This window comes from Chionomys nivalis, chromosome 1 (assembly GCF_950005125.1).
Source record: "Chionomys nivalis chromosome 1, mChiNiv1.1, whole genome shotgun sequence".
NCBI classification, from domain to species: Eukaryota; Metazoa; Chordata; class Mammalia; order Rodentia; family Cricetidae; genus Chionomys; species Chionomys nivalis.
Genome location: NC_080086.1, coordinates 61,241,716 through 61,262,032, shown reverse-complemented (window position 1 = coordinate 61,262,032; position 20,317 = coordinate 61,241,716). Strand labels below are relative to the sequence as shown.

Sequence of the window (20,317 nt, the reverse complement as noted above, 5' to 3'; positions counted from 1 at the left end):
TCAGTATCTACACTTAAAGGAAACAGAAAGGGAAAAGAAAGAAGGGAGGAGAGAAAGAAACAAGGAAGGGGGCATCAGGAGAAGAGAGAGGAGGGGAGGTGGGGATGGGAGGAGCATGATGGCTGGAAGGTCTGGGAGCTGTAAATGTCAGGTCTAAGAGTGCTCAGCAAACATAAGTCGAGCTGAGGAGAAGCAGCAGTTGATAAGGAGATTGTCAGGGGCTGTATTTTCCTCTTCCCAGCCATTACCAAAATAACATTAGCCACGGGAAAGATTGAAAACCTTTTTTCAGAACTAGTATAGCCAAGCCTCACTCTTTGGCCTCTTGTGTCTTATGTGGGCTCCCCACAACCCTGCTTCCTCCAACCTGATCTCCATCTGCTGGGATGTGGGATGTTTTCCTCTCTATTATCACCAGGAAAGCATGATCAGAAAGGAGGGCACACTTTGACACCTCATAAAAGTGAGAACTAGTCACAAGCATATAAAATCCTCCCCTTTCAAGAGGGCCCATCTCTGTGCCTAAGGAGCTGGATTCTCCTTTACTAGCAGCACAGAGGAGGAGAGGATGTGGAAGAGCTAGGTGGGAGAACGGCCTCTCCCTTGGCAAAGGCAAAGCAGAAGACTGGCCTTACGGAGAAAACTGGAGTGCAGGTGGAAGAGGAGAGCGATGAGAGGAAAACAGACTTTCGAGGAGGAAACTGCTACAGACATTTCCTTCCACTCCACAGAAGCAGGTGCACATGCTCTGAGTAGCCAAGCCCAAAACAGAGATGAAGAGAGCACAGCAGGAGACAGAGTATTGCACACACAACAGAAAGAGTATCTCCATGCCCGAGAACATATGGGCGACTGTGATAATTAGAGCCATGGCTGGTGGGTTGTTTTTTTAAATTCCTTTTGTAATCTCAAATCACAATTCCTAGCATGGCAAGCCACAGCCAAACCTGTGCATGGACTGCTTTGAGAATATTGGCTTCTTAAAGGCCTCTTGGCACTAGCCAGGCACATGCTTAGGACTGCAGGGTGTCACTGCCAGGGCTCTATCCTCTGTGCTGGCTTTCCTCTACATGCCTGGCAGAAGCGGGCAAGCAGGTGGCCGTGAAGCAGGGAGCCACCGCCCTCTTGTCCCCATTACCTGGAAATCCAGAACTCACAATTCTGCCAGGCTTTGCTGTGCATGCTGCAGGAGAAAACCCCCATGGAAAGCAGGCCCCCTCAAGCAAACTGTCACTTCCAAAGCTCCAAACCCTGACAAATGACAGAAGACTTGCCTGCAAGAGCTGGTGGCTCAGATTGCTTGGTATGAGGGAGAATACTTTTCTCAAGCATGAGGGAAAATACTTTTTTTTAAAAACTTCCCAACCATCTCCTCCCATGTTATAAACCATTACTTTGGAAGATTCTGCCATAATCAACAAATTAAAGCACCCACCCCCAAAGTAAGCACGTTACCTAATAAATTTTCAATCATCTGTCACCAACATTTAAACAGGCAGAAATGCCTGTGACTCTCCTGCATTCCTGGGCTCATCCACAGCAGCAGCAAGCGTGCTGCAGCAGAGTACTTTGATCTTCCCAAGTCCCAGGAGAAAATCGATGATACAACTTTAATGCATTTGTACAGCAAAGCTTCATGTTATTATTATTTTTACCCAGTGTGGCTTAACTCAAGTGAAAAAGGTGTACTGGGTCTCAGCACCGCCCTGTGGTGAAAGTGAATTATTTTTCTAAAACTGGATTGTGGCAGAGCCAGCTACATTCACAGAAAATGGCCAATTAAAAAGCAATTATGTCTGTGATTGCAACTTGTTGAAAGGCTGGGACTGTGGTGCTCCTGCGGAGGCAGGAGGATGGGCATGTCCACAGGGTGACTCGTGTTAGGGTAAGCCAGCAGAAAGCCTGCTGTTCTTCCCCACCATGGTGGTGGTGGGGCTCTGGTCACGTACCTTTGGGACCTACGTGAAGGAAACCAGGCCTGAGCCTTACCTTCTCCTGGATGCGCCCCTGCTGCTCCTTGTAGAAGGTGTCACGGCGGCTGAGTTCGGCCTCTCTGTTCTCCAGTTCCCTGGCCTAGTTGGAAGAGAACAAAGCCTGTGTTAGCTGGCAGCAGGGAGAAGGCGACTGACGTTTCTGCTCACAACAATGCTTGGTGAGAAAAGCAGGAGTAATGTACAGAGAGCCTATGCTGTGGCAGGTCATGCACATGTGTTACACTCAATTTTCACATAGCCCTTCAAGGTGGATAATTAGCACAACCATTTTGCAGATGATAATCACTAACATTTACTGAATGCTTACTATCTGCCAAACCCTGTTCTACATGCTTCTTGGGCATTTCTAGGTTCCTCCCAATGCCTAGGAGGAAGGTAGAGTGCAATAAGTTAATGAAAGTCAAGAGTCACAGTGGATCCCCATAATAGGAGATTCAACAGAGTGGCCAAGTAACTATTCAACAGCCATGCAGAGCAGAGAACTTGGGTCTGGCTAAAGCACTAAGCTGCCTCCAACTTCAGTCTGGAAAGAGCAGATTGTGGCACTGGTTCTGGAGTCCTGATATTTGGTGGTACACCATAACACTGCTCTATATGTTAAGCTGTCGTGGCAGGGGTCCCTGTTTATAGCAAGAGAGCCAGAGTTCTAAAGAAGAGGGGATTTATTCCCCTAGGTGGTTAAGGAGTGTGTGTGTGTGAATCATTTGAAGACAGTTTTAACAGAGCCTCTCTCCTTCAGTTATGGTAAGGATGGTGGCTCGGTTAGACAGTGGACAGTCGGGAGCTAGCAGTCTTGGGGTGCAGCCCAGTACTCTCCTTAAGGAGCTATATGACTTTGAACAAATTCCTTGTTTGTACAGAATACCTCTCTTGTGCAATGGCTAAAACTGAAACAGAAGTGACCTCTGCTTCCATACCTATAAGACTGTCTGAAGGCTGAGGGACCCCAACAGAAATGAGCAGGGTCAGAACGAGGCATCTACAAAGGCTCACAGCACTGGAGCAGCAGGGAGCATGAGCCCCTTACTGGAACACCCATATCTTCAGCCCTTTAGGTGCTGTCAGTATGAGTATTAAGCCCCACTGCCTCTGTCTTTCCTACACAGAAGCAGTCATCAGAGGTCAGAGAGCTTGGGACAGTCTGGTGTAGGTACCTGGAAGAGGGATATCTCTCCTAATGGCTATATACCCCTATGAGGGCTGTGTGCCCAACACTACACCAGGCTCCTGGTGGCATTTACTCTCACCATCCCCAAGAGCACAAGCTTATCAATGACTGAGGTCCACTATGAACCTGAATCACATGTTTTCCAAGTCCTGAGCCTTTTATTTTAAGATACCCTATGGTCTCTGCAGATGAGTTTGAATTCTTCAAAAATACAAAGGAAGAAAAGAGGCAAAGATTCTGAAAACCCCGCTCCTTGGCAATAATATTCTTGCTGGCCTAGAATCTTTCAGAACAGCAGCAAACTAAGCAGCAGTGGGAGCTAACTGCATACCAGTATGAGCATGCTTGTGCTGAAGGGCTCAAGGAAAGGGCAATGCCAGGATATATGTCTGAGAATAGAATTCCAATACTGGCTCTGGCCAGTGGCCTCGCTAGTAAGCTACCTTCCTCGTGTATTTCCCTTTACCTGTCAACTGGAGCAAAGAAACAACTTGGCTCTCCAGGGGCTGAAGAATCTAAAAATTCCAAGAAGGTTCTGGAATGCCAATGCTCCAGCAAAGCTAAACAGAGACAAGGGACTACATGCAGGGATTCCTCAGAGGATCTTTTAAGAAGGCTCCTGGAATGCCTCTGGAATGCCAACAGGCCAGCAAAGCTAAACATGGACAGTGAACTGAATGCCAGGGATTTCTCATAGGATCTTTCAAAGCACGATGATGAGATGAGGAGGCTGTGTCCCAGGCACACAGGCATAGCTAATCTGTGTGGGGCCTCTCAGCAGCCCAGCATCAACTGTGAATGATCTCTAGTTCAATCAGAGGAGAAGCGCATCTGATACAATTAAGCAGACAGTATGGGAATATCTTACAGGGTTTGGACCTGTCATTTTCTGACCTGTAGTTCCAGCCAAGCAGAAATATGACATCCCAAGGCAAAACTATCATGAGACTCTTCAGTTGCTCTGCCCTAGGGGCGGCTGGGGCAGAAAGGACAAGGAAGCTCATCCAGGCATGTACCCATCCTCCGAATGACATACTGTGATTCTGTCTCTGGGCAGAGGTTCCTGGAATACTCAGCCAGCAGCCACTAGGACACACATCAGCAAACAGTTGCAGAAGCAAAGCTCTGAGCAGAGATGCCTCACCATCAGACTTACTGCCCAGTCTAGAGACTGAGACTAGCCTAAGTCTGCAGGAAAAGACAAAAGAAGGATCAGGTGAGGATGTAAAGGGAAATCAGGGAGGAAGAGTAAGGACAGCTCACTTGACTGGAAGCTCTGTGGCTTGTGCACTTCTTCATAAGTTCCTGCCACGCAGTGCTTGCCTACTCTAGTCACCTGTGAGGCTGGTAATGAAATCTCCATGAGCAATAATGTACAGGAGGCAATGCAGGGAAGAGAGCCCACAGCAGGCACCCAAAGATTTCCTCTTGGTGAATGAAGAGTGCATCACACAACAGCAGCTCTACTACAAGGCTTGCAGTCAGCAGGCTTCCTAGAAATAGGCTGCAGGTGATATTGGAGTGGCCATCATGGTCCCAGTAACTGGCTCAGTAATTCCTTAGCTGCTCCCAAGTGTCTAAAAGGGGCTCTGGCTGTACCAGATGTGTTCATGGAACTCAGTCCTTGTGGGAAAAGCAAATATGTATGTAGATAGTCAGTTTCAGAGTCTGATGTGCGGGGGAGACTACGACCCTGTAACATGCGAGCTAGCAGGCTGCTATTTTGTCTAAAGAAATCCCAACCAAGTCCTCTGGGAAAACAAATTCTAAAACAAACCAAGTATGTTGCTTCAGACATACAGGACAAATATCACCATTACGACGTTGTGCAAAGTTGAAGGAAGGCTTTGAGCATGAGCGGAGGGATCTTTAGTGGATTAGCAGAGGGCCTCTTCCATCAAGACTATACTGCTAGTTCACACTTTGATGCACCGCTGCTGCTCCACACACACAGCAGCAGAGAAAACGCATGCCTGAAAAGACACAGTCAAAACTGTGAAAAGACACAGGTTCAAAACTAAGATTAAAGCGCTAACACAGAAGGGACACACAAAGCAGTAGGCGGAGTGTGAGCCACAGGCCTGCTGGGCTGGGGCTGAAGCAGGCCAGGGCAGCCAGGACCTCTCAATCCTGAAGGATAAAAATAAACCCCACCCTACAGAGGAGGGGCAGGAACCAAGCTGGACATCTGGAGCTGAGGGTGAACCCTGAAGCAAAAAGGAGGCATTACAAATTTCCACAGACCCCTCTAGCACATGGTTTTCTGTTTGTCCAACCTAAACAGGTGAGAGGCCCCAGCCCCAACCCAGGACAACAAGCTCAGCACCCACTTTCTGAGGCCTCTGCAGTGTATCAACACAACTGTGCAGACAGAAGGAAGATCTTGGCCTGACCCGGTAGGTACAGTCAGTTAGAAAAACGACATCAGTATACTAAGGTCACACCGAAGGTAAGCAGGGAAAGAAAACAGCCAGACAAATCTCATACTGTGAATCTAGACTCATTTAGGTGAGGAATCATATTGGCAAAACCAGTAACTAAGACAGATTCACCCCAGATAACACTAATGTCATGGGACAATATCACAAGGGTGAAAAGATTTTATGGTGACATTTCAAACATAAGACAAAACAATGTAGTAAAAACTCAGATGGCATCATTAAGCTTCAACAACCAAGAACTAAGACAGGAGTGTGCAAACACACATGCTCAAACACACAGACATGCACAAACACCTATTCCGAGTGTTCCAGCAAGTAACTTCATCTGTGTAGACTTCAACACGCTATTCTAAAAGACAAGGACTTTTATTCTTCTAAACAGAACATAAGTATCACTTAAAAAATAAGATTGACTCCTCATCAAATATGCAGAGTATTAAAATCTCCTACTGATAAAATATTTTATTATACATGTTTAAGCTGCCTCAAAGAAATGAGTGATTTTTCATTTATAAAAAGGAAATTATGAGCATAAAATAAGCAAACCCCAAAACATATTAATACTCAAGTCTTCAAATAAAAACTGCAATGTGGTAAGATAAACCCTAAGCATAGGGCAGTAAAGGGAAACAGACAGTGTGGGAATGGTACAGAGTTACCAGTCAGCAGGCGGGGATGATAAACAGGCCTGAAGAAGAAGCTGGGGACTGGCAAGCACAGGTATAATGGCTACCACAAAGGGATGGCATGGAAAGAAGGGCAGAGGCAAAGGGAAGAGAGCACTAAGAGTAGATGCAGACAAGAGGGCAACAATGGGCATGGTGAGAGTGAAGAATGGAGCAAGATAGAGGTAAGGAAAGAGACAAGTGTTGGAAGAAGGTGGGCAGACAACAGTAAGGAGAAATCACAGAAAAAAAAAAAGAGCCATCATAGGAAATATGTGGTAGACAGTCTCCAAGAGGGCCAAACTCTCCTTCATTTCCATACTCAGGTCTTGTGTGGTCCCCTTCTCTAAGTGAGGGTTGGACCTGGAGGCAGTGCTAATCAACAGACTATGACAAACATGGTGTGATGCCACTTCTGAGATTTGTGTTCACAAGCCAGGGGTCTGCTTGGCTTCCCTGCTCCCATCCCTCTTGCTTCCTCACACTATGAGCTTCCATGTTATAAGCTTCCCTAGAGAGACACTCACATGATAATGAACTGAGGGCAGGGAGGAAGGGAGCACCATCAGCAGCCAGTGAGAGAGGCTGAGGCCTGCAGATCCTCACCTGCTTCCAGCAGCCAGAAGAGAACATGCAAGCATCCTCTCCAGTGAGATCTTCAGCTGCAATATCAGTCACAGAAAGTACCTGAAGCAGCACTGAGAAGCCTGGAAATTGGAGCAGCCACTGAGCTAGATGTCTGACCCAGCAGTGCAAACACCACTCAATGACTGAAGCCACTTAATTTTGTAAACTGATATTTAGCAATAGATAAATATAAAATTTAAATTGATTAATCCCATTCTTTTGGGAAAAAGATGATCACTTGGATAAAATACAAACCAAGTAGCTGATACTTTCAAGAGACCTAGACACCTATACGAACAGCCATACAGAACAACAACAAACCCTTTACTGGACAGAAATAAATAAATATTCAATAAAAACCTAAAATATGTATGAGACAGAGAGTGAGGGCAAGTGAGAGCAAGTGCACTACCACCACCAAGAGATAAAATAATAGAATCAGATCACTAACAGCTCAGACATCGGAATCAAGGCACTATGCTGACATGAGAGGGATCTAGCAGAGAAAGGCAGATGTGTATGGAGAAACAAAGAATCTTTACAGTGATGGACATGGCTCCATTAGTATTCGTACAAATCCACTGCTAATCTTACTGAGTACTCCTCACATGTGGCTTCTTTCTTGTTTCCTTTGAGATTTGACTTCAACTTCTGCTGGCAGGATTACCAAGTGTCTAGGTGTGGGTCCCTGGGATCTTACACACTAAACACTTGGTCTAATTTTCCAGGAACCCGAAGCAGAATTTTAAATTCTTGCTTTTCTTCCTAGATTTCTTGATACCAGGTTGTTTGCTTAAATAACTACTTTTGCAGGCAGCCATGTTTCCAACAAATATCTATGGTTGTCTTTAGACAAAATCCCTGGGAAAAGAAGGATTGCAATGAGAAACAGTTGGGTCAGATGAAGATGAACTTTTAAAATGGGATGTTTCAGAGAAACAGCAGGCAGGAACAACACCTACAAGAGCTCCAGCCTTTTTCTGCCTCTCCTGTGCCCCTCCAGGCTTACATGCTACCTGCGAGCTGTTGGTTTTGAGATTGCCAAGGAGCTTTGAAGAGGGAAGGATGGAATAGGGTCAGTGAAAATGGCCAAGTCTTTGCTGTTCTGACTGAAAGTTTCTTATTTTCTTATACAAATGTTTGGTGTAGGAGGCCCTTCTGTATTTGAGTTGCTTTCATTGGTTGTTAAAGAAACTGCCTTGGCCTAGTTGGTAGGGTGGAACTCAGGTAGGCGGGGAAGACAGAACAGAATTCTTCTGGAGGAAGAAAGCAGAGTCAGGCAGACGCCGTGGTTCTCCTGTCCGAGACAGACGCTGGTTAGACTTATGCTGTAAGCCACAGTCAAGTGGCGATACACATTAATGCAGATGGGTTGAACTAATATGTGAGAGTTATCCAAGAAGAGGCTAGATATAATGGGCCAGGCAGTAATTTAATTAAAACAATTTCTGCGTGGTTATTTCGGGGGCTAAGCTGGCCAGTGGTGGGACACAACCCGCTCCTCTTACTACAAATGTTCCTGCATTGGGTTAATGTTCAAAATTGTGACAAAGTGTCAGGTGTGGTGGCACCTTTAACTCCATCACTTACACTCAGGAGGCAGAGGCAGGCAATAGATATCTGAGTTCAAAGCTAGCCTGTTCTACATAGTATGTTCCAGGCTACTAGAATGATATAGAAAGACTGTTTTAAAAAATGTGAAAAAATAAACTCTACTTTCTGTCACTGTTATCATTGCTTCTTGAGAATGGATTGGTAGAGAGGGCCTTAGTTCACCACTTGCAATGACAAGCAGACGAGGTGATATAAAATCAGGGGTTACTGACACACCAAACAGGGACAGCCTAGGATAGTATCATGACCCTAGAAACAAGTCTCTATTCAAATCAAACAGAGAGGTCGGCTCCTCCTGCTGCCCCTCCTTTCTAAGAAGGGACCCCAGACTTCCACCACCTATTCCTCCCTCTCCTGCCACCTGAGAACCTGCTCATCCTTCCTGTCATCTCTCCTTTCCAGATAGGGACCTCAGACTCCACCAGAACTCTAGCCAGTGACCTTCCACAGATTTCTGGAGACTGCATGTGAGGACCTTCTAAGTCTACAGAATGCATGCTCCTGTGACCTGAAGCTCCACATAGCACTGGTTGAGTGAAGATTGCTTCTTATACTCCATTTGAGCATCAAGTTCCCTGAAGACTGAACCCTAAGTCTCACTCATCTGGTCAACAACCTGACAAGTTAGAACAACAGCAAACAGAGATCCAAACACCCTCTCAACCAAGGGGAAACAATGACTGTACCAGGAAATGCCAACAACCTAACTCTAAATACTGAGCCCCCATCACAAAACATGAACAAGATCAATAACCAAGACAATAGACACTTTGCAAAAATTAGTACTACCATAATAATATTCCTGTTAAAGTGATTTAGAAGGTATACAAAAATAATGATTTCAAAATAACAATAATAAATATGATCTATGAACTCAAAGATGATACAAATAAATATGAGAATGAAGACCATGAAAACAAATAGTTGAATGAAACAATGAAAATAATTGAAGATATTAAAATATATTTTAATAAGGAGAATCTCTGAAAAATAGCCAAAGTAAAATAAAAAAAAACAATCCAAAGGGAAATGAAAATTTGAATAAGTTAAAAAAAATCAGAGGAAAGCCTCAGCAATAGACTGGATTAAATGGAATACAGAATATTGGACCTTGAAGACAAGTTCACTCAAAAAATAAATAAATAAAGGTGAAATAAAAAAATATAAAAAACTATGACAGAGTATGAAGGATTTCTGAGACAATAAAAAAACGAACAAACCTATGAATAAATACAGGCAAAAGAGAAGACATACAAGTTAAAGGCACAGAAAAATGTTTAAGACATTATAGAAGAAAACTTCCCTAATCTGAGGAAAGAGATGACTATCAAAAGAAACTCCCATGACACATAATAATCAAAACACTACATGTACAGTACAAAAAAAGCTGCCAAGGACAAGATCAAATCACATCTAAAGACAGGTTCTTCAGAGTAAGTTCTATAGGAACTTAAGAAGCGAGAAGGGTTCGGACCTATGTCCTATTAAAGTTATGAAAGACAACATATGTCACCTAGACTACTATACTGAGCAAAATTATTAGTTGTAACTAAAAAATAAGAAAAAAAAATCCCAAGCTAAAGAAGATTTAAGAAACGTACTGACACTAAGCTAGTTCTACAGAGACTACTAGAAACAATATGTAATTTTGGCGAAAAGGTAAAATATGCACAAGGATGAACAGGGAATGAATAAATCCAAAATGTTTAATAAAAAGAGGACAAAGAAAACACCACAAAACAACAAATGATAGTAACTAATATACACTGCTCAATAACTCTTAATTTTAATAATCTCAATTTCCCAATAAAGAGACACAGACTAACAGATTAGGCCAGAAAATAGGGTATATATTTTTGCTGCCTCTAAGAAACATACCTTACCACCAATATACAGCACTTTATGATAAACGGATAAAAGAAGGTATTCCAAAGAAACAGAACAGAGAAACTAGCAGGCAGGGCTATCCTAACATCTGAGAAAATAGACTTCAGATCAAACCTACTCAGAAGAGATAGGGAGGATCACTTCATAGTCATTAAAGGACAGAGTATTTAAACCCTAAACATATAAGCATCAAACACAGAAACACCCAATTTCATACAACAAACATAATTAGATTTGAAACCACATATTGATCCTATCAGATTGAGAGTGGTGATGTCAATAACATACTCAACAATAGACAGGCCATCTGGAAAAAACAAACAAACAAACAGAGAAACTTGGGAGTTAAATGATATCATAAACCAAATGGACTGAATATATCTACAAAAAATTCCACTTAACTCAAGAATACACATTCTTCACAGCAGTCCATGGAACTTTCTCCAAAATTAACCACAATAGGAAGCAAAGCAAATCTAAATGATTTATAGGAAAATTTGAAACATTCTGCATTCTATCTGATCACAATGGAATACAGAAAGATACCAACTGCAATCGAAATGGTAAGGAGGACAAAAATTCACAGAAACTAAACAACACACTGCTAAAAGAAGAAAATCTGCAATTCCTGGACTTTGAAAATGAAAATGAAAATGCAACACCCTAAAACCTTGGAACACAATGGAAACTGCCCTAATGGGGAAATTTACAGCACCAGGTGCCTACATAAAAAGTTTTTGAGAAATCTCAAATTGATAATTTAATGATGCATGTGGAGGCCTCAGAAAACTAAGAACTTGAGGGGGGGGTGGGAAGAATATTAAGCTAAGGGCTGAAATTAATAAAATAGAAATTAAATAAATAATACAAAGAATTAATGAAGAGTTTGAAAGATTAACAAAACTGACAAACCTAAATTAACCAAAAGAGAGAGAATTCAAAATAATAAAATTAGAAAAATGGAGACATTACAATAGACATTGAGGAACTACAGAAGATCATAAGGATGTATTTTAAAACTCTATTGAGAAATTTAATAGGATCGTAACGACATATTTAAAAATTCTATATTCTGCATTGGGTGGAGACACAGGGTATCCCTAGCTCTTTTAGTCCTAATGCAACCTGCCTGAAGGAGCTCCTCTTCCCACCCTATTTCCATTCCCTGGACACTCCACCTCCTGGGCAGAGCCCTAGTTCCCACAGTTCTTTTCCATTGCCCCTATCAGCCTTTTCTCCTAGCTTATCTCTATTCCTTTGTGCCACCCCATAGAAGCATTCTCTATCAGGGACCCCATAGCCACTATGTTTGCCTAGGATCCAGAGTGGGAAACAGCAAGTAAAGAATGGAATGGTCACCAGACCAGACCAGATATTGACACCAAGAAACGCCTCAAATACCACAACTCCAGGTGCCTAGATCCTAGGCCCCAAACACAGTCATGAACAGCCAAGATAATATGCCTCAACCATAAGTCAGCAACCTTATTGCAATAGGCTCTGAGAAATACAATTTAGCTGAAGCACAAGACAAGGACTTCAAAAGAGTAATTATGAATATGTTCAAGGCCTTTAAATATGAATAAATGCCTTTAAAAAGACAGTGAAAACACAAACAACTGAATGGAATAATAAAAACATTTCAAAACATGAAAGGAGAAATAGAATTATCAAAGAAAAACCCAAACTAAAATAAAACTGTAAATGAAACATGTACAATGTCAAACAAAAACCTTAGAGGAAAGCCTAACCAAGAGATTACAAGACATGGAAGAAATACTGTCAGGCCCTGAAGACAGAGTAGAAGAAATAGACAGGTCAAAGAAAGCATTAAATAGAAAAATACCCAGGCACAAAACATCTAGGAAATCTGAAGCACTATGAAAAGACTAATTCTATGAATAATAGGTATAGGAAAAACTTAACGTAAAAGGCGCAAAAAATATTTGAAATCATAGAAGGAAAACTTACTATTATTGTTGTTGTTGTTGTTTTCTGAGACAGGGTTTCTCTGTAGCTTTGGAGCCTGTCCTGGAACTAGCTCTTGTAGATCAGGCTGGCCTCATAGAGATTCATCTACCTCTGTCTCTGGAGTACTGGGATTAAAGATGTGTACCACCAGAGCTCGGCTTAAAATCTACCAATCTTAAGAAAGGTGCCTATCTTATTTCTCAGAAAATTAGGAAACAATCTTCCTCAAGACCCAGAAATAACCACTTTTGCTCAACTATGTTCATAGCAGCACTGTTTAGAACCTGGAAACAACCTAAATGTCCTTCAAATGAAGAATGAATACAGAAGATGTGGTACATTTACAAAATGGAGTACTACACAGCAGAAAAAATAACATCTTGAAATCTGCAGGCAAATAGATGGATCTAGAAAACATCATATTGAGCAAGGTAACCCAGACCTAGAAAGACAAATATAATATGTACTCACTCACAAGTGGCTTTTAGACGTAAAGAAAAATAAAAGCCAACCTACAATTCACAATCCCAGAGAACCTAGACAAAAAAGAGGACCCTAAGAGAGACATACATGGATCTATCTACATGGGAAGTAGAAAAAGCTAAGATCTCCTGTATAAATTGGAAGCATGGGGATCATGGGAGAGGGTAGAAGGAGAGGGAGGAGGAAGGGAGGAGAGTTGAGAAAAATGCATGGCTCAATAAGAACAATAAAAAGAGGTGCCTATCAAGATACATGAAGTATATGGAACACCACATAGAACCAGAAAAAAAAAAACTAAAGACAACACATAATAATGAAAACACTAAATATACAGAATAAGGAAAGAATATTGGAAGCTATAAGGGGAAAAAAATCAGGTCACATATAAAGGCAGGACCATTAGAATAACTCTTGACTCCTCAATGGACACTCTGAAAGCCAGAAGGGCCTAAGTGGATGTACTCCTAACTCTGGTACCACAGATACTAGCAGAGACTACAATGCCCAGTGAAGTTATCAATCACAATTGACAGGGAAAGAAAAACACTCCAATAATAAAAACCAAATCTGAGCAATTTTCATCTACTAATCCAGCTCTACAGAAGATACTAGAGGGAAAACTTAAGTCTGAAGAGGTTAACCATACCCAAGAGGTCACAAGAAATAAATAACCCCAGAATAGTAAATCAAAACAAAGGGGGAAAATATCTAAACCACAGCAACAAAACAATAGGAATAAGTTAAACACTGCTCACTAATAACTCAATATTAATGGTCTCATCTTCCCAGTAAAAATACAAAAACTAAGAAACAGGACTCATCTTTCTGCTGCATTCAAGAAACACACCTCATTATCAAGGATAGACATCACTCCAGAGTAAAAGGATGGAAAAGGTATTCCAACCAAATGAACCCAAGAAGCAAGCAAGTGTAGCAGCTATTTTCATACCTGAGAAAACAAAATTCAAACCAAAACTAAACAGAAAAGATAGGGTAGGAAACTATATATGTAGTAAACAAAAAAATCCACCAAGAGGGTATTGCACTTCTAAACATCTCTGCACCAAACACCAAAAATTAATAAGTGAAATTTCATTTATTATGGAACAGGAACGTTTCTGTTGGCAAAGGAGACTACCATTCAGGTAAAGTGGCAGCCTACAGAATAGAAAAAAAATTTTTTAAGCAACCATATATCTGATACAGTTAGTATCTAGAATATATAAAGAACTAAAAAACTAAATATTAAAAATAACAACAAATAACTCAATTATAAACTGGGGTATAAAACTAAGCAGAATTTTCAAAAATGAAACAGCAAAGGCTGAGAAACATTTACATAAATGTTCAACAGTTTTAGTCATCAGAAAAATGCAAATTAAAGCTACTGAGATTTCATCTTTCTCTACTCTAACTGGCCAAGATCAATAATCACAAATGCTGATGGAGAGGATACGGGGAAAGGAAAATATATATTCATTGCTTATGGGAGAACAAACTGGTACAGCACTATGGAAATCATAAAATCAGTGCTGTGGTTACCCAGGAAGTTAGGAATCAATCTACCTCAAAATCCAGCTATACCACTTGGGCATATACCCAAAGAACTCTACATTCTACTACAGAGAGTCTTGCTCATCTATGCTCATTGCTGCTCTATTCACAATAGACAGGAAGTAGAAACAACCCAGATGTCTATCAACTGATGAATGGATAATGGAAATATGGTACATTTCCACAATAGAATATTATTTAGCTGTTAAGAATAATGAAATTATAAGGTAAATAAATGGCAGAAAAATAATCATTCTGAGTTAAGTAACCCAGACTCCAAAAGACAAACACAATATTTTCTCTCATATGTGTACATTAGCTGTGAAAGTGTGCTACAATCTGACTAACCAGATACTTAGAAAGGGACTAGGGTAGAGAAAAAGATCTCCCAAGGAAGGAAAAATAAAACATGTTGCTATGGAGATACAAAGGGGAAATTACAATAGAAGGACTAGACAGGAAAGGGGATGGGAGAGAAGGGGAAAGGAGGAAATACGGGAGGGGTAACTAACATTAAAGGTCACTTGAGAAACCATGTGGAAACCTACTGTAGAAACTTCCTAAAATATACACATATATGAAATGAATCTAAATGGAATTATCAAATAATAAAAGAAGATAATGTTCTAATAAAATGTCTTATGTCACCAAGTAAAATTTACGGCACCAGGAAGGGGTTTATCTTGTTGAATTGTTGGCCAAAGGGGTCTCATGGAAAACCCCCAAACATCACAGGGTTTGCCAAGACTCCTGATTAATCTACACAACTTGACTGTAAGTCCTATTGCTGAATACAACACTTACTTATGTCACTGAACATAAAGAAGTTGAGCTGGTGCCTAGCCAGAAGCCTTACCCTTACTGACTTGTGTTTATGGTACTAGAAGGCACTCTGCATGCTACTGGAGGAGAAAGATAATCATCAATATCAGTCAGTACAAACTCTGAGACCTACAATAGTGACCTGCTTGTAAAATACACTGGTACAATAGTGGTGCAAATGTTAGAGGAGTAAACAAACACTTCTTGACTGAATTTAAGTCTTACTAAATGAAATGAAACCCTACCTGGCATTACTAACATGGCCAAGAATATGAAACTAAATAGGTTATAGGCCTAGGGGGAAATATAATACTATTATTTTGCAAAAGGAATATAGTAAAAAAGGGCTCCTGATTACACATTGCTATTTCCTTAGATAGTGATTTGCTCAACACATATTAGAGAAACTTACTCTTGCAGGAGATGGGAATTAACACAAGATCCACAATTGAACAATGTGTGGAGAGTGAGACCTAAATGGGATGTCTTCTCAAGAATCAGATATTTATGTTGAAGAGGAAGCAAAAAGGTTTTAAGAGCCAGAAGTTATAGATGACTCCAAGGAAAAATAGAACCAACATATGGACATATGAACCTAAACATAGGACATATGAACCTAAAAGCTTACAGCATCACACACATGACCTGCATATGTTCAAACCAAGATGGAGTCTTAGCATTGAGAGGGAAAAGTGGATATGGGATCCAATCCCTAAGAAGTTATCTGCACCTGATACCCATTGGCAAAAGGAAAATCATTTTTTTTCCCAATGGTGTCTCACTGTTTATATTATCAGCCATTTATCAGCTAGGCCCTATGTCCAGGAGTAGGTGGCCAACAACAACAACAACAACAAAAACTCAATAATATTTTTGTAGACTATTTGTTCCATTTTTGTTTTGCTTTGATTTTTTTTTTTTGTCCTGTTGGTCTTCTGATTGTTTCTATTTCTGTTGTATGGGGTTTTATTTTGTTTCTTAATTTTTTTTTTTTGCTTGTTTAAAGAGAGAGAAAGACAAAGTTGGATGGGTAAGGGAGGTGAGGAGGATCTGGAAGAAATGCAGGAGGTAAAAACATGATTAATATATTAATGCATCAAAAAGTTCTTTAATAAAAGGGGAAATTACATTCTATCAAATTGAAAAACCTAAAAGAAATGTATGGGTTTCTAAGTATATATGGCCTACCAAAGCCAAATCAAGATGAAATAAATAATTTATATAGCTCGATAACATCTAATGAGATAGAAGCAATATTTAAAATCAAGTCCCAACCCTCAAAGAAAGCCCAAAACCAGATGGATTTAGTGCAGAATTCTACCATGATAGGAGAACATATACCAATACTGCTCAAGTTATTCTGTAAAACAGAAAAGAAAATCACATTGCAAAATTATTTTTATGAAACCAGTGATACTCTAATATAAAAATTAAGTAGAGGTTGAACAACATAAAATATTAATAAAGAAAATAAAGACAAAAGTTCACAATAAAATACTTACAAACAAACACATAAAAATAATTCAGCATGATCAAATCAGCTTCATCTAGAAATACAGTGGATGGTCAACATTCATAAATTTATTTATCTTATTTTTTATTTTTTTTTTGAGACAGGGTTTCTCTGTGGTTTTGGAGCCTGTCCTGGAACTAGCTCTTGTAGACCAGGCTGGTCTCGAACTCACAGAGATCTGCCTGCCTCTGCCTCCCAAGTGCTGGGATTAAAGGCATGCGCCACCACTGCCCGGTTCTTTTTTTTTTTTTCGTACATTCATAAATTTAAAAAATGTAACTCACCACATAAAAACACATGAGAATAGAAACAATATGATCATCTCATTAGATGAAAAAAGTAAAGTCTTTAAAGAGACAGAAAAGGTACAGTCATAGATTAAAGCAGTAAAGAAAAATAAGCCACATAAAGATGGAATATACACAGAGAGTCTAAATTATGTATATTATTGTGCTTTCTTTAAATTTTTTGACTGCAGAGAGACATCCCCCCCCCCCCCCCGGAGGCTGCTAAGTTAAATCAATATAAAGGTATCTTAACTTCAAAATTTGGGTCTAAGGATGTGTTTCTTTGGAAAAGAGGTTCTGCTTTTGTTTTCACAAAATATAACAACCTGTGGATTCCTTCCAGGCTGATGTGGTTTGATGGAAGAAAACATCCCTGAAAGGTCTCTGTGAACCCTAAAAATACTTTCCCCAATAAACAGCAGAAAGAAGTCTTGAGAAAACTACACCCAAATTGCCAAAATGATTGTTTATAAATGTTTGGAGATACGATATATAGAGACGAATACTTTACATTGGTATGGATCTTGGTATACTGATACAAATTTAAGGTCAATTTTATTACACGTTGTGTGTGTGTGTGTGTATACTCTTGTTTAAGGTATTATGTTTATATAGTTCATTAAAAATATAATACATAATTTAAAATTATGGATTAATAGATAGTCATCTATAATAGTTAAATTGTAGTCATATTAGTTAGGATTTCTAGATGTACAGAGATATATTTCAGATGGATAGGTACTCTTCAAACTTTTCAAAGACCTACAGAACATGGCATTTAAAATGTTTTAAGAAATTAAGACTTTTCTTGACAATGAGACACATCTCCTGGTAGCACCAATCTACATCAAGAGGAAAATGGGTATCAGAAAGGCTCCTTATGGAGTTTGTTAGCCATTTGGGCAAGAAGCTGCTCTTACCTGGATGGCTTTATGGTATTCTGTATGAACTGGACATGCTGGAACCACAGAAAAATGAATGCTAAAAATGCCTAAAGAAGGTGAGACAGTCCTTCAGAGTTGCTGCTTCATGAAAGAGTCTGCAGGCATTCTGCAGGACGCAGAAAAAATTTCTTGCTTCATGGAAACGTCTGTCAGATACTATCAGCTTGTAGGCTAAAGATGGATGCCTCAACGTTAAAAAGAACTTTGAGTGACTGTCCAGGCAGCAAGATGCCTCTGCCAATTCTAGAGTTTTGAAAGTTGCTTACAATGCATTTCCTGTTTACTTAGTTAATATTATATCCTTCTGGGGTCTATGATGGAGTTGAAGTCTAAATAGTTACAGTTTTCCTTAGTTATGACAGAAGATAAATTAGATATAAAACTTTAGACTCACAAAGATAGAATAGATGATAGAGTATTTTCCTTAACTTGCTAAATATAAATGGACTAAATATTGTAACTATAATTCTTGCTTGATAACTGCTTTGAATGTGTAATTTTACTATGTTAAAGTTAAAGCCTGCCTTTTTTAATTAGACAGAAAAGGGCAGATGATGTGGGAAGTCCTTCTGCTTATGTGTTGCTTTTATTAGCTAATGAATAAAACTGTTCTGGTCAGTGGCTTAGCTTAGTAAAGCCAGGCAGGAAACCCAAACAGAGACATAGAGAAAAAGTAGACAGCGTCAGAGAGATGCCATGTAGCTGTCAAAAAAGAAGGACATGCCAGATCCTTACCTGGTCAGCCACAGCCTTGTGGCAATACAAAATAATAGAAATGGGTTAATTTAAAATATAAGAGTTAGCCAGAAATATGTCTTAGCTATTGGCCAAGCAGTGTTGTAATGAATACAGTTTCTGTGTAATTATTTGGCCTGAACAGCTGGGAACAAAAGAGCAGTTTCCGTCTATAAAAAAGGTCTTTCACAAAATCCAGTATCTTTCATGATAAAATACCTTGAGAAATCTAGGAATATAGAGAACACACTTCAACATGATAAATGCAATAAACAGCAAGCCCACAGACCACATCTTGATGAGTTGAGAAAATTTCAAAACATTTTCATTAAATTCAGGAATAAGACAGGGTGTCTACTCACAACCCCTCCCCTTTCAATAGAATACCTGAAATCTTAGCTAAAGCAATAGGTGAATGAAAGAGATCTACAGACATACAAATTAGGAAGGAGCCCAACATCCTTATTTATATATAATCATATATATATATATATATATATAAACACCAGAAAACTCATAAAGCTGATAAAAACATCCAGAAAGTAACATAATACAAAATTAGCACTAAAAAAGTAGCCTTTCAATGACATTCTAAGAAAGAAATCAAGGCATCAGTACCTTTCACAATAGCATTAAAAGACACCTGAAATGAATTTAATCAATACAGTAAAAGACTTGTACAATAAAAACAAGACCCTGAAACAAAACTGAAGAAAATATCAGAGGATGGAAAAACCTCCCATGCTCATGGATTGATAGAATTACTATTGTGAAAACGGTTGTCCTATCAAAAGCAATGTACACAGTCAATGCACTCACCATCAGAATTCAATTCTTTACAGCAACTGAAAAACTTCTTACATTTCATATGGAAACACAAAAATGCCCAGATAGTTCAAACAATCCAGAATATTTCAAAAATTGCTGGAGATATCACCATTCCAGATTTGAAGTACTATAAAGTTGCAGTAATAAAAATAGCACGTTATAGCTTAAAAAGAGACAAGCTAGTCAACAGAATAGAACTAAGAACATACTTAAAAGCCTGCACTCTTCCCGCCATCTGATTTTTGACAAAGAAGGCAATACACATCAGAGAAAAAACAGTATCGTCAATAAATGGTGCTGTTCAAACTGGAGAACTGTACACTGAAGAATGAAACTGGTTCCAGGACAGGCTCCAAAGCCACAGAGAAACCCTGTCTCGAAAAACCAAAAAAAAAAAAAAAAAAAAAAAAAAAGAATGAAACTGGATCCTATCTCTCACCCTGTACAAAGTCAACTCCAAATGGATCAAGGACCTTAACACTCCAATAGATGGGAAATTAGGAAATACGCTGGATATTAAGCACAAAAAAAATTTTCCTGAAAGGGGCCCTGTAAGTTTTAGCAATAAGAACACCAGTTTATAAATAGGACCCCATTAAGGACATTAACATTGTGGTCTAAAGGCCATGAACGATGTGTATCTTACTGGTGCAGAAGCAGATGTTTCAGTGGGCACTACCTAGCTAAATTTATGTTGTTCTCATGGATGTAGCCTTCTGGGAAGAATCTTTTCCTTACTGTCTCTGGTTTCTCTGGATTGTAGGGTCTAGGGTCTGTTCTCTTT

General features: G+C 39.8%; 1 protein-coding gene across 1 annotated transcript in view; it reads right to left on the bottom strand.

The window, feature by feature from the left end:
* The window catches only part of Chchd6 (coiled-coil-helix-coiled-coil-helix domain containing 6), a 234,347-nt gene that overhangs the window by 95,311 nt on the left and 118,719 nt on the right, over positions 1-20,317 (bottom strand). Inside the window, exon 5 of the mRNA XM_057781715.1 lies at positions 1,990-2,073. Within this exon, the coding sequence (XP_057637698.1) occupies positions 1,990-2,073 (84 nt within the window). The remainder of the gene's footprint in view (positions 1-1,989; positions 2,074-20,317) is intronic.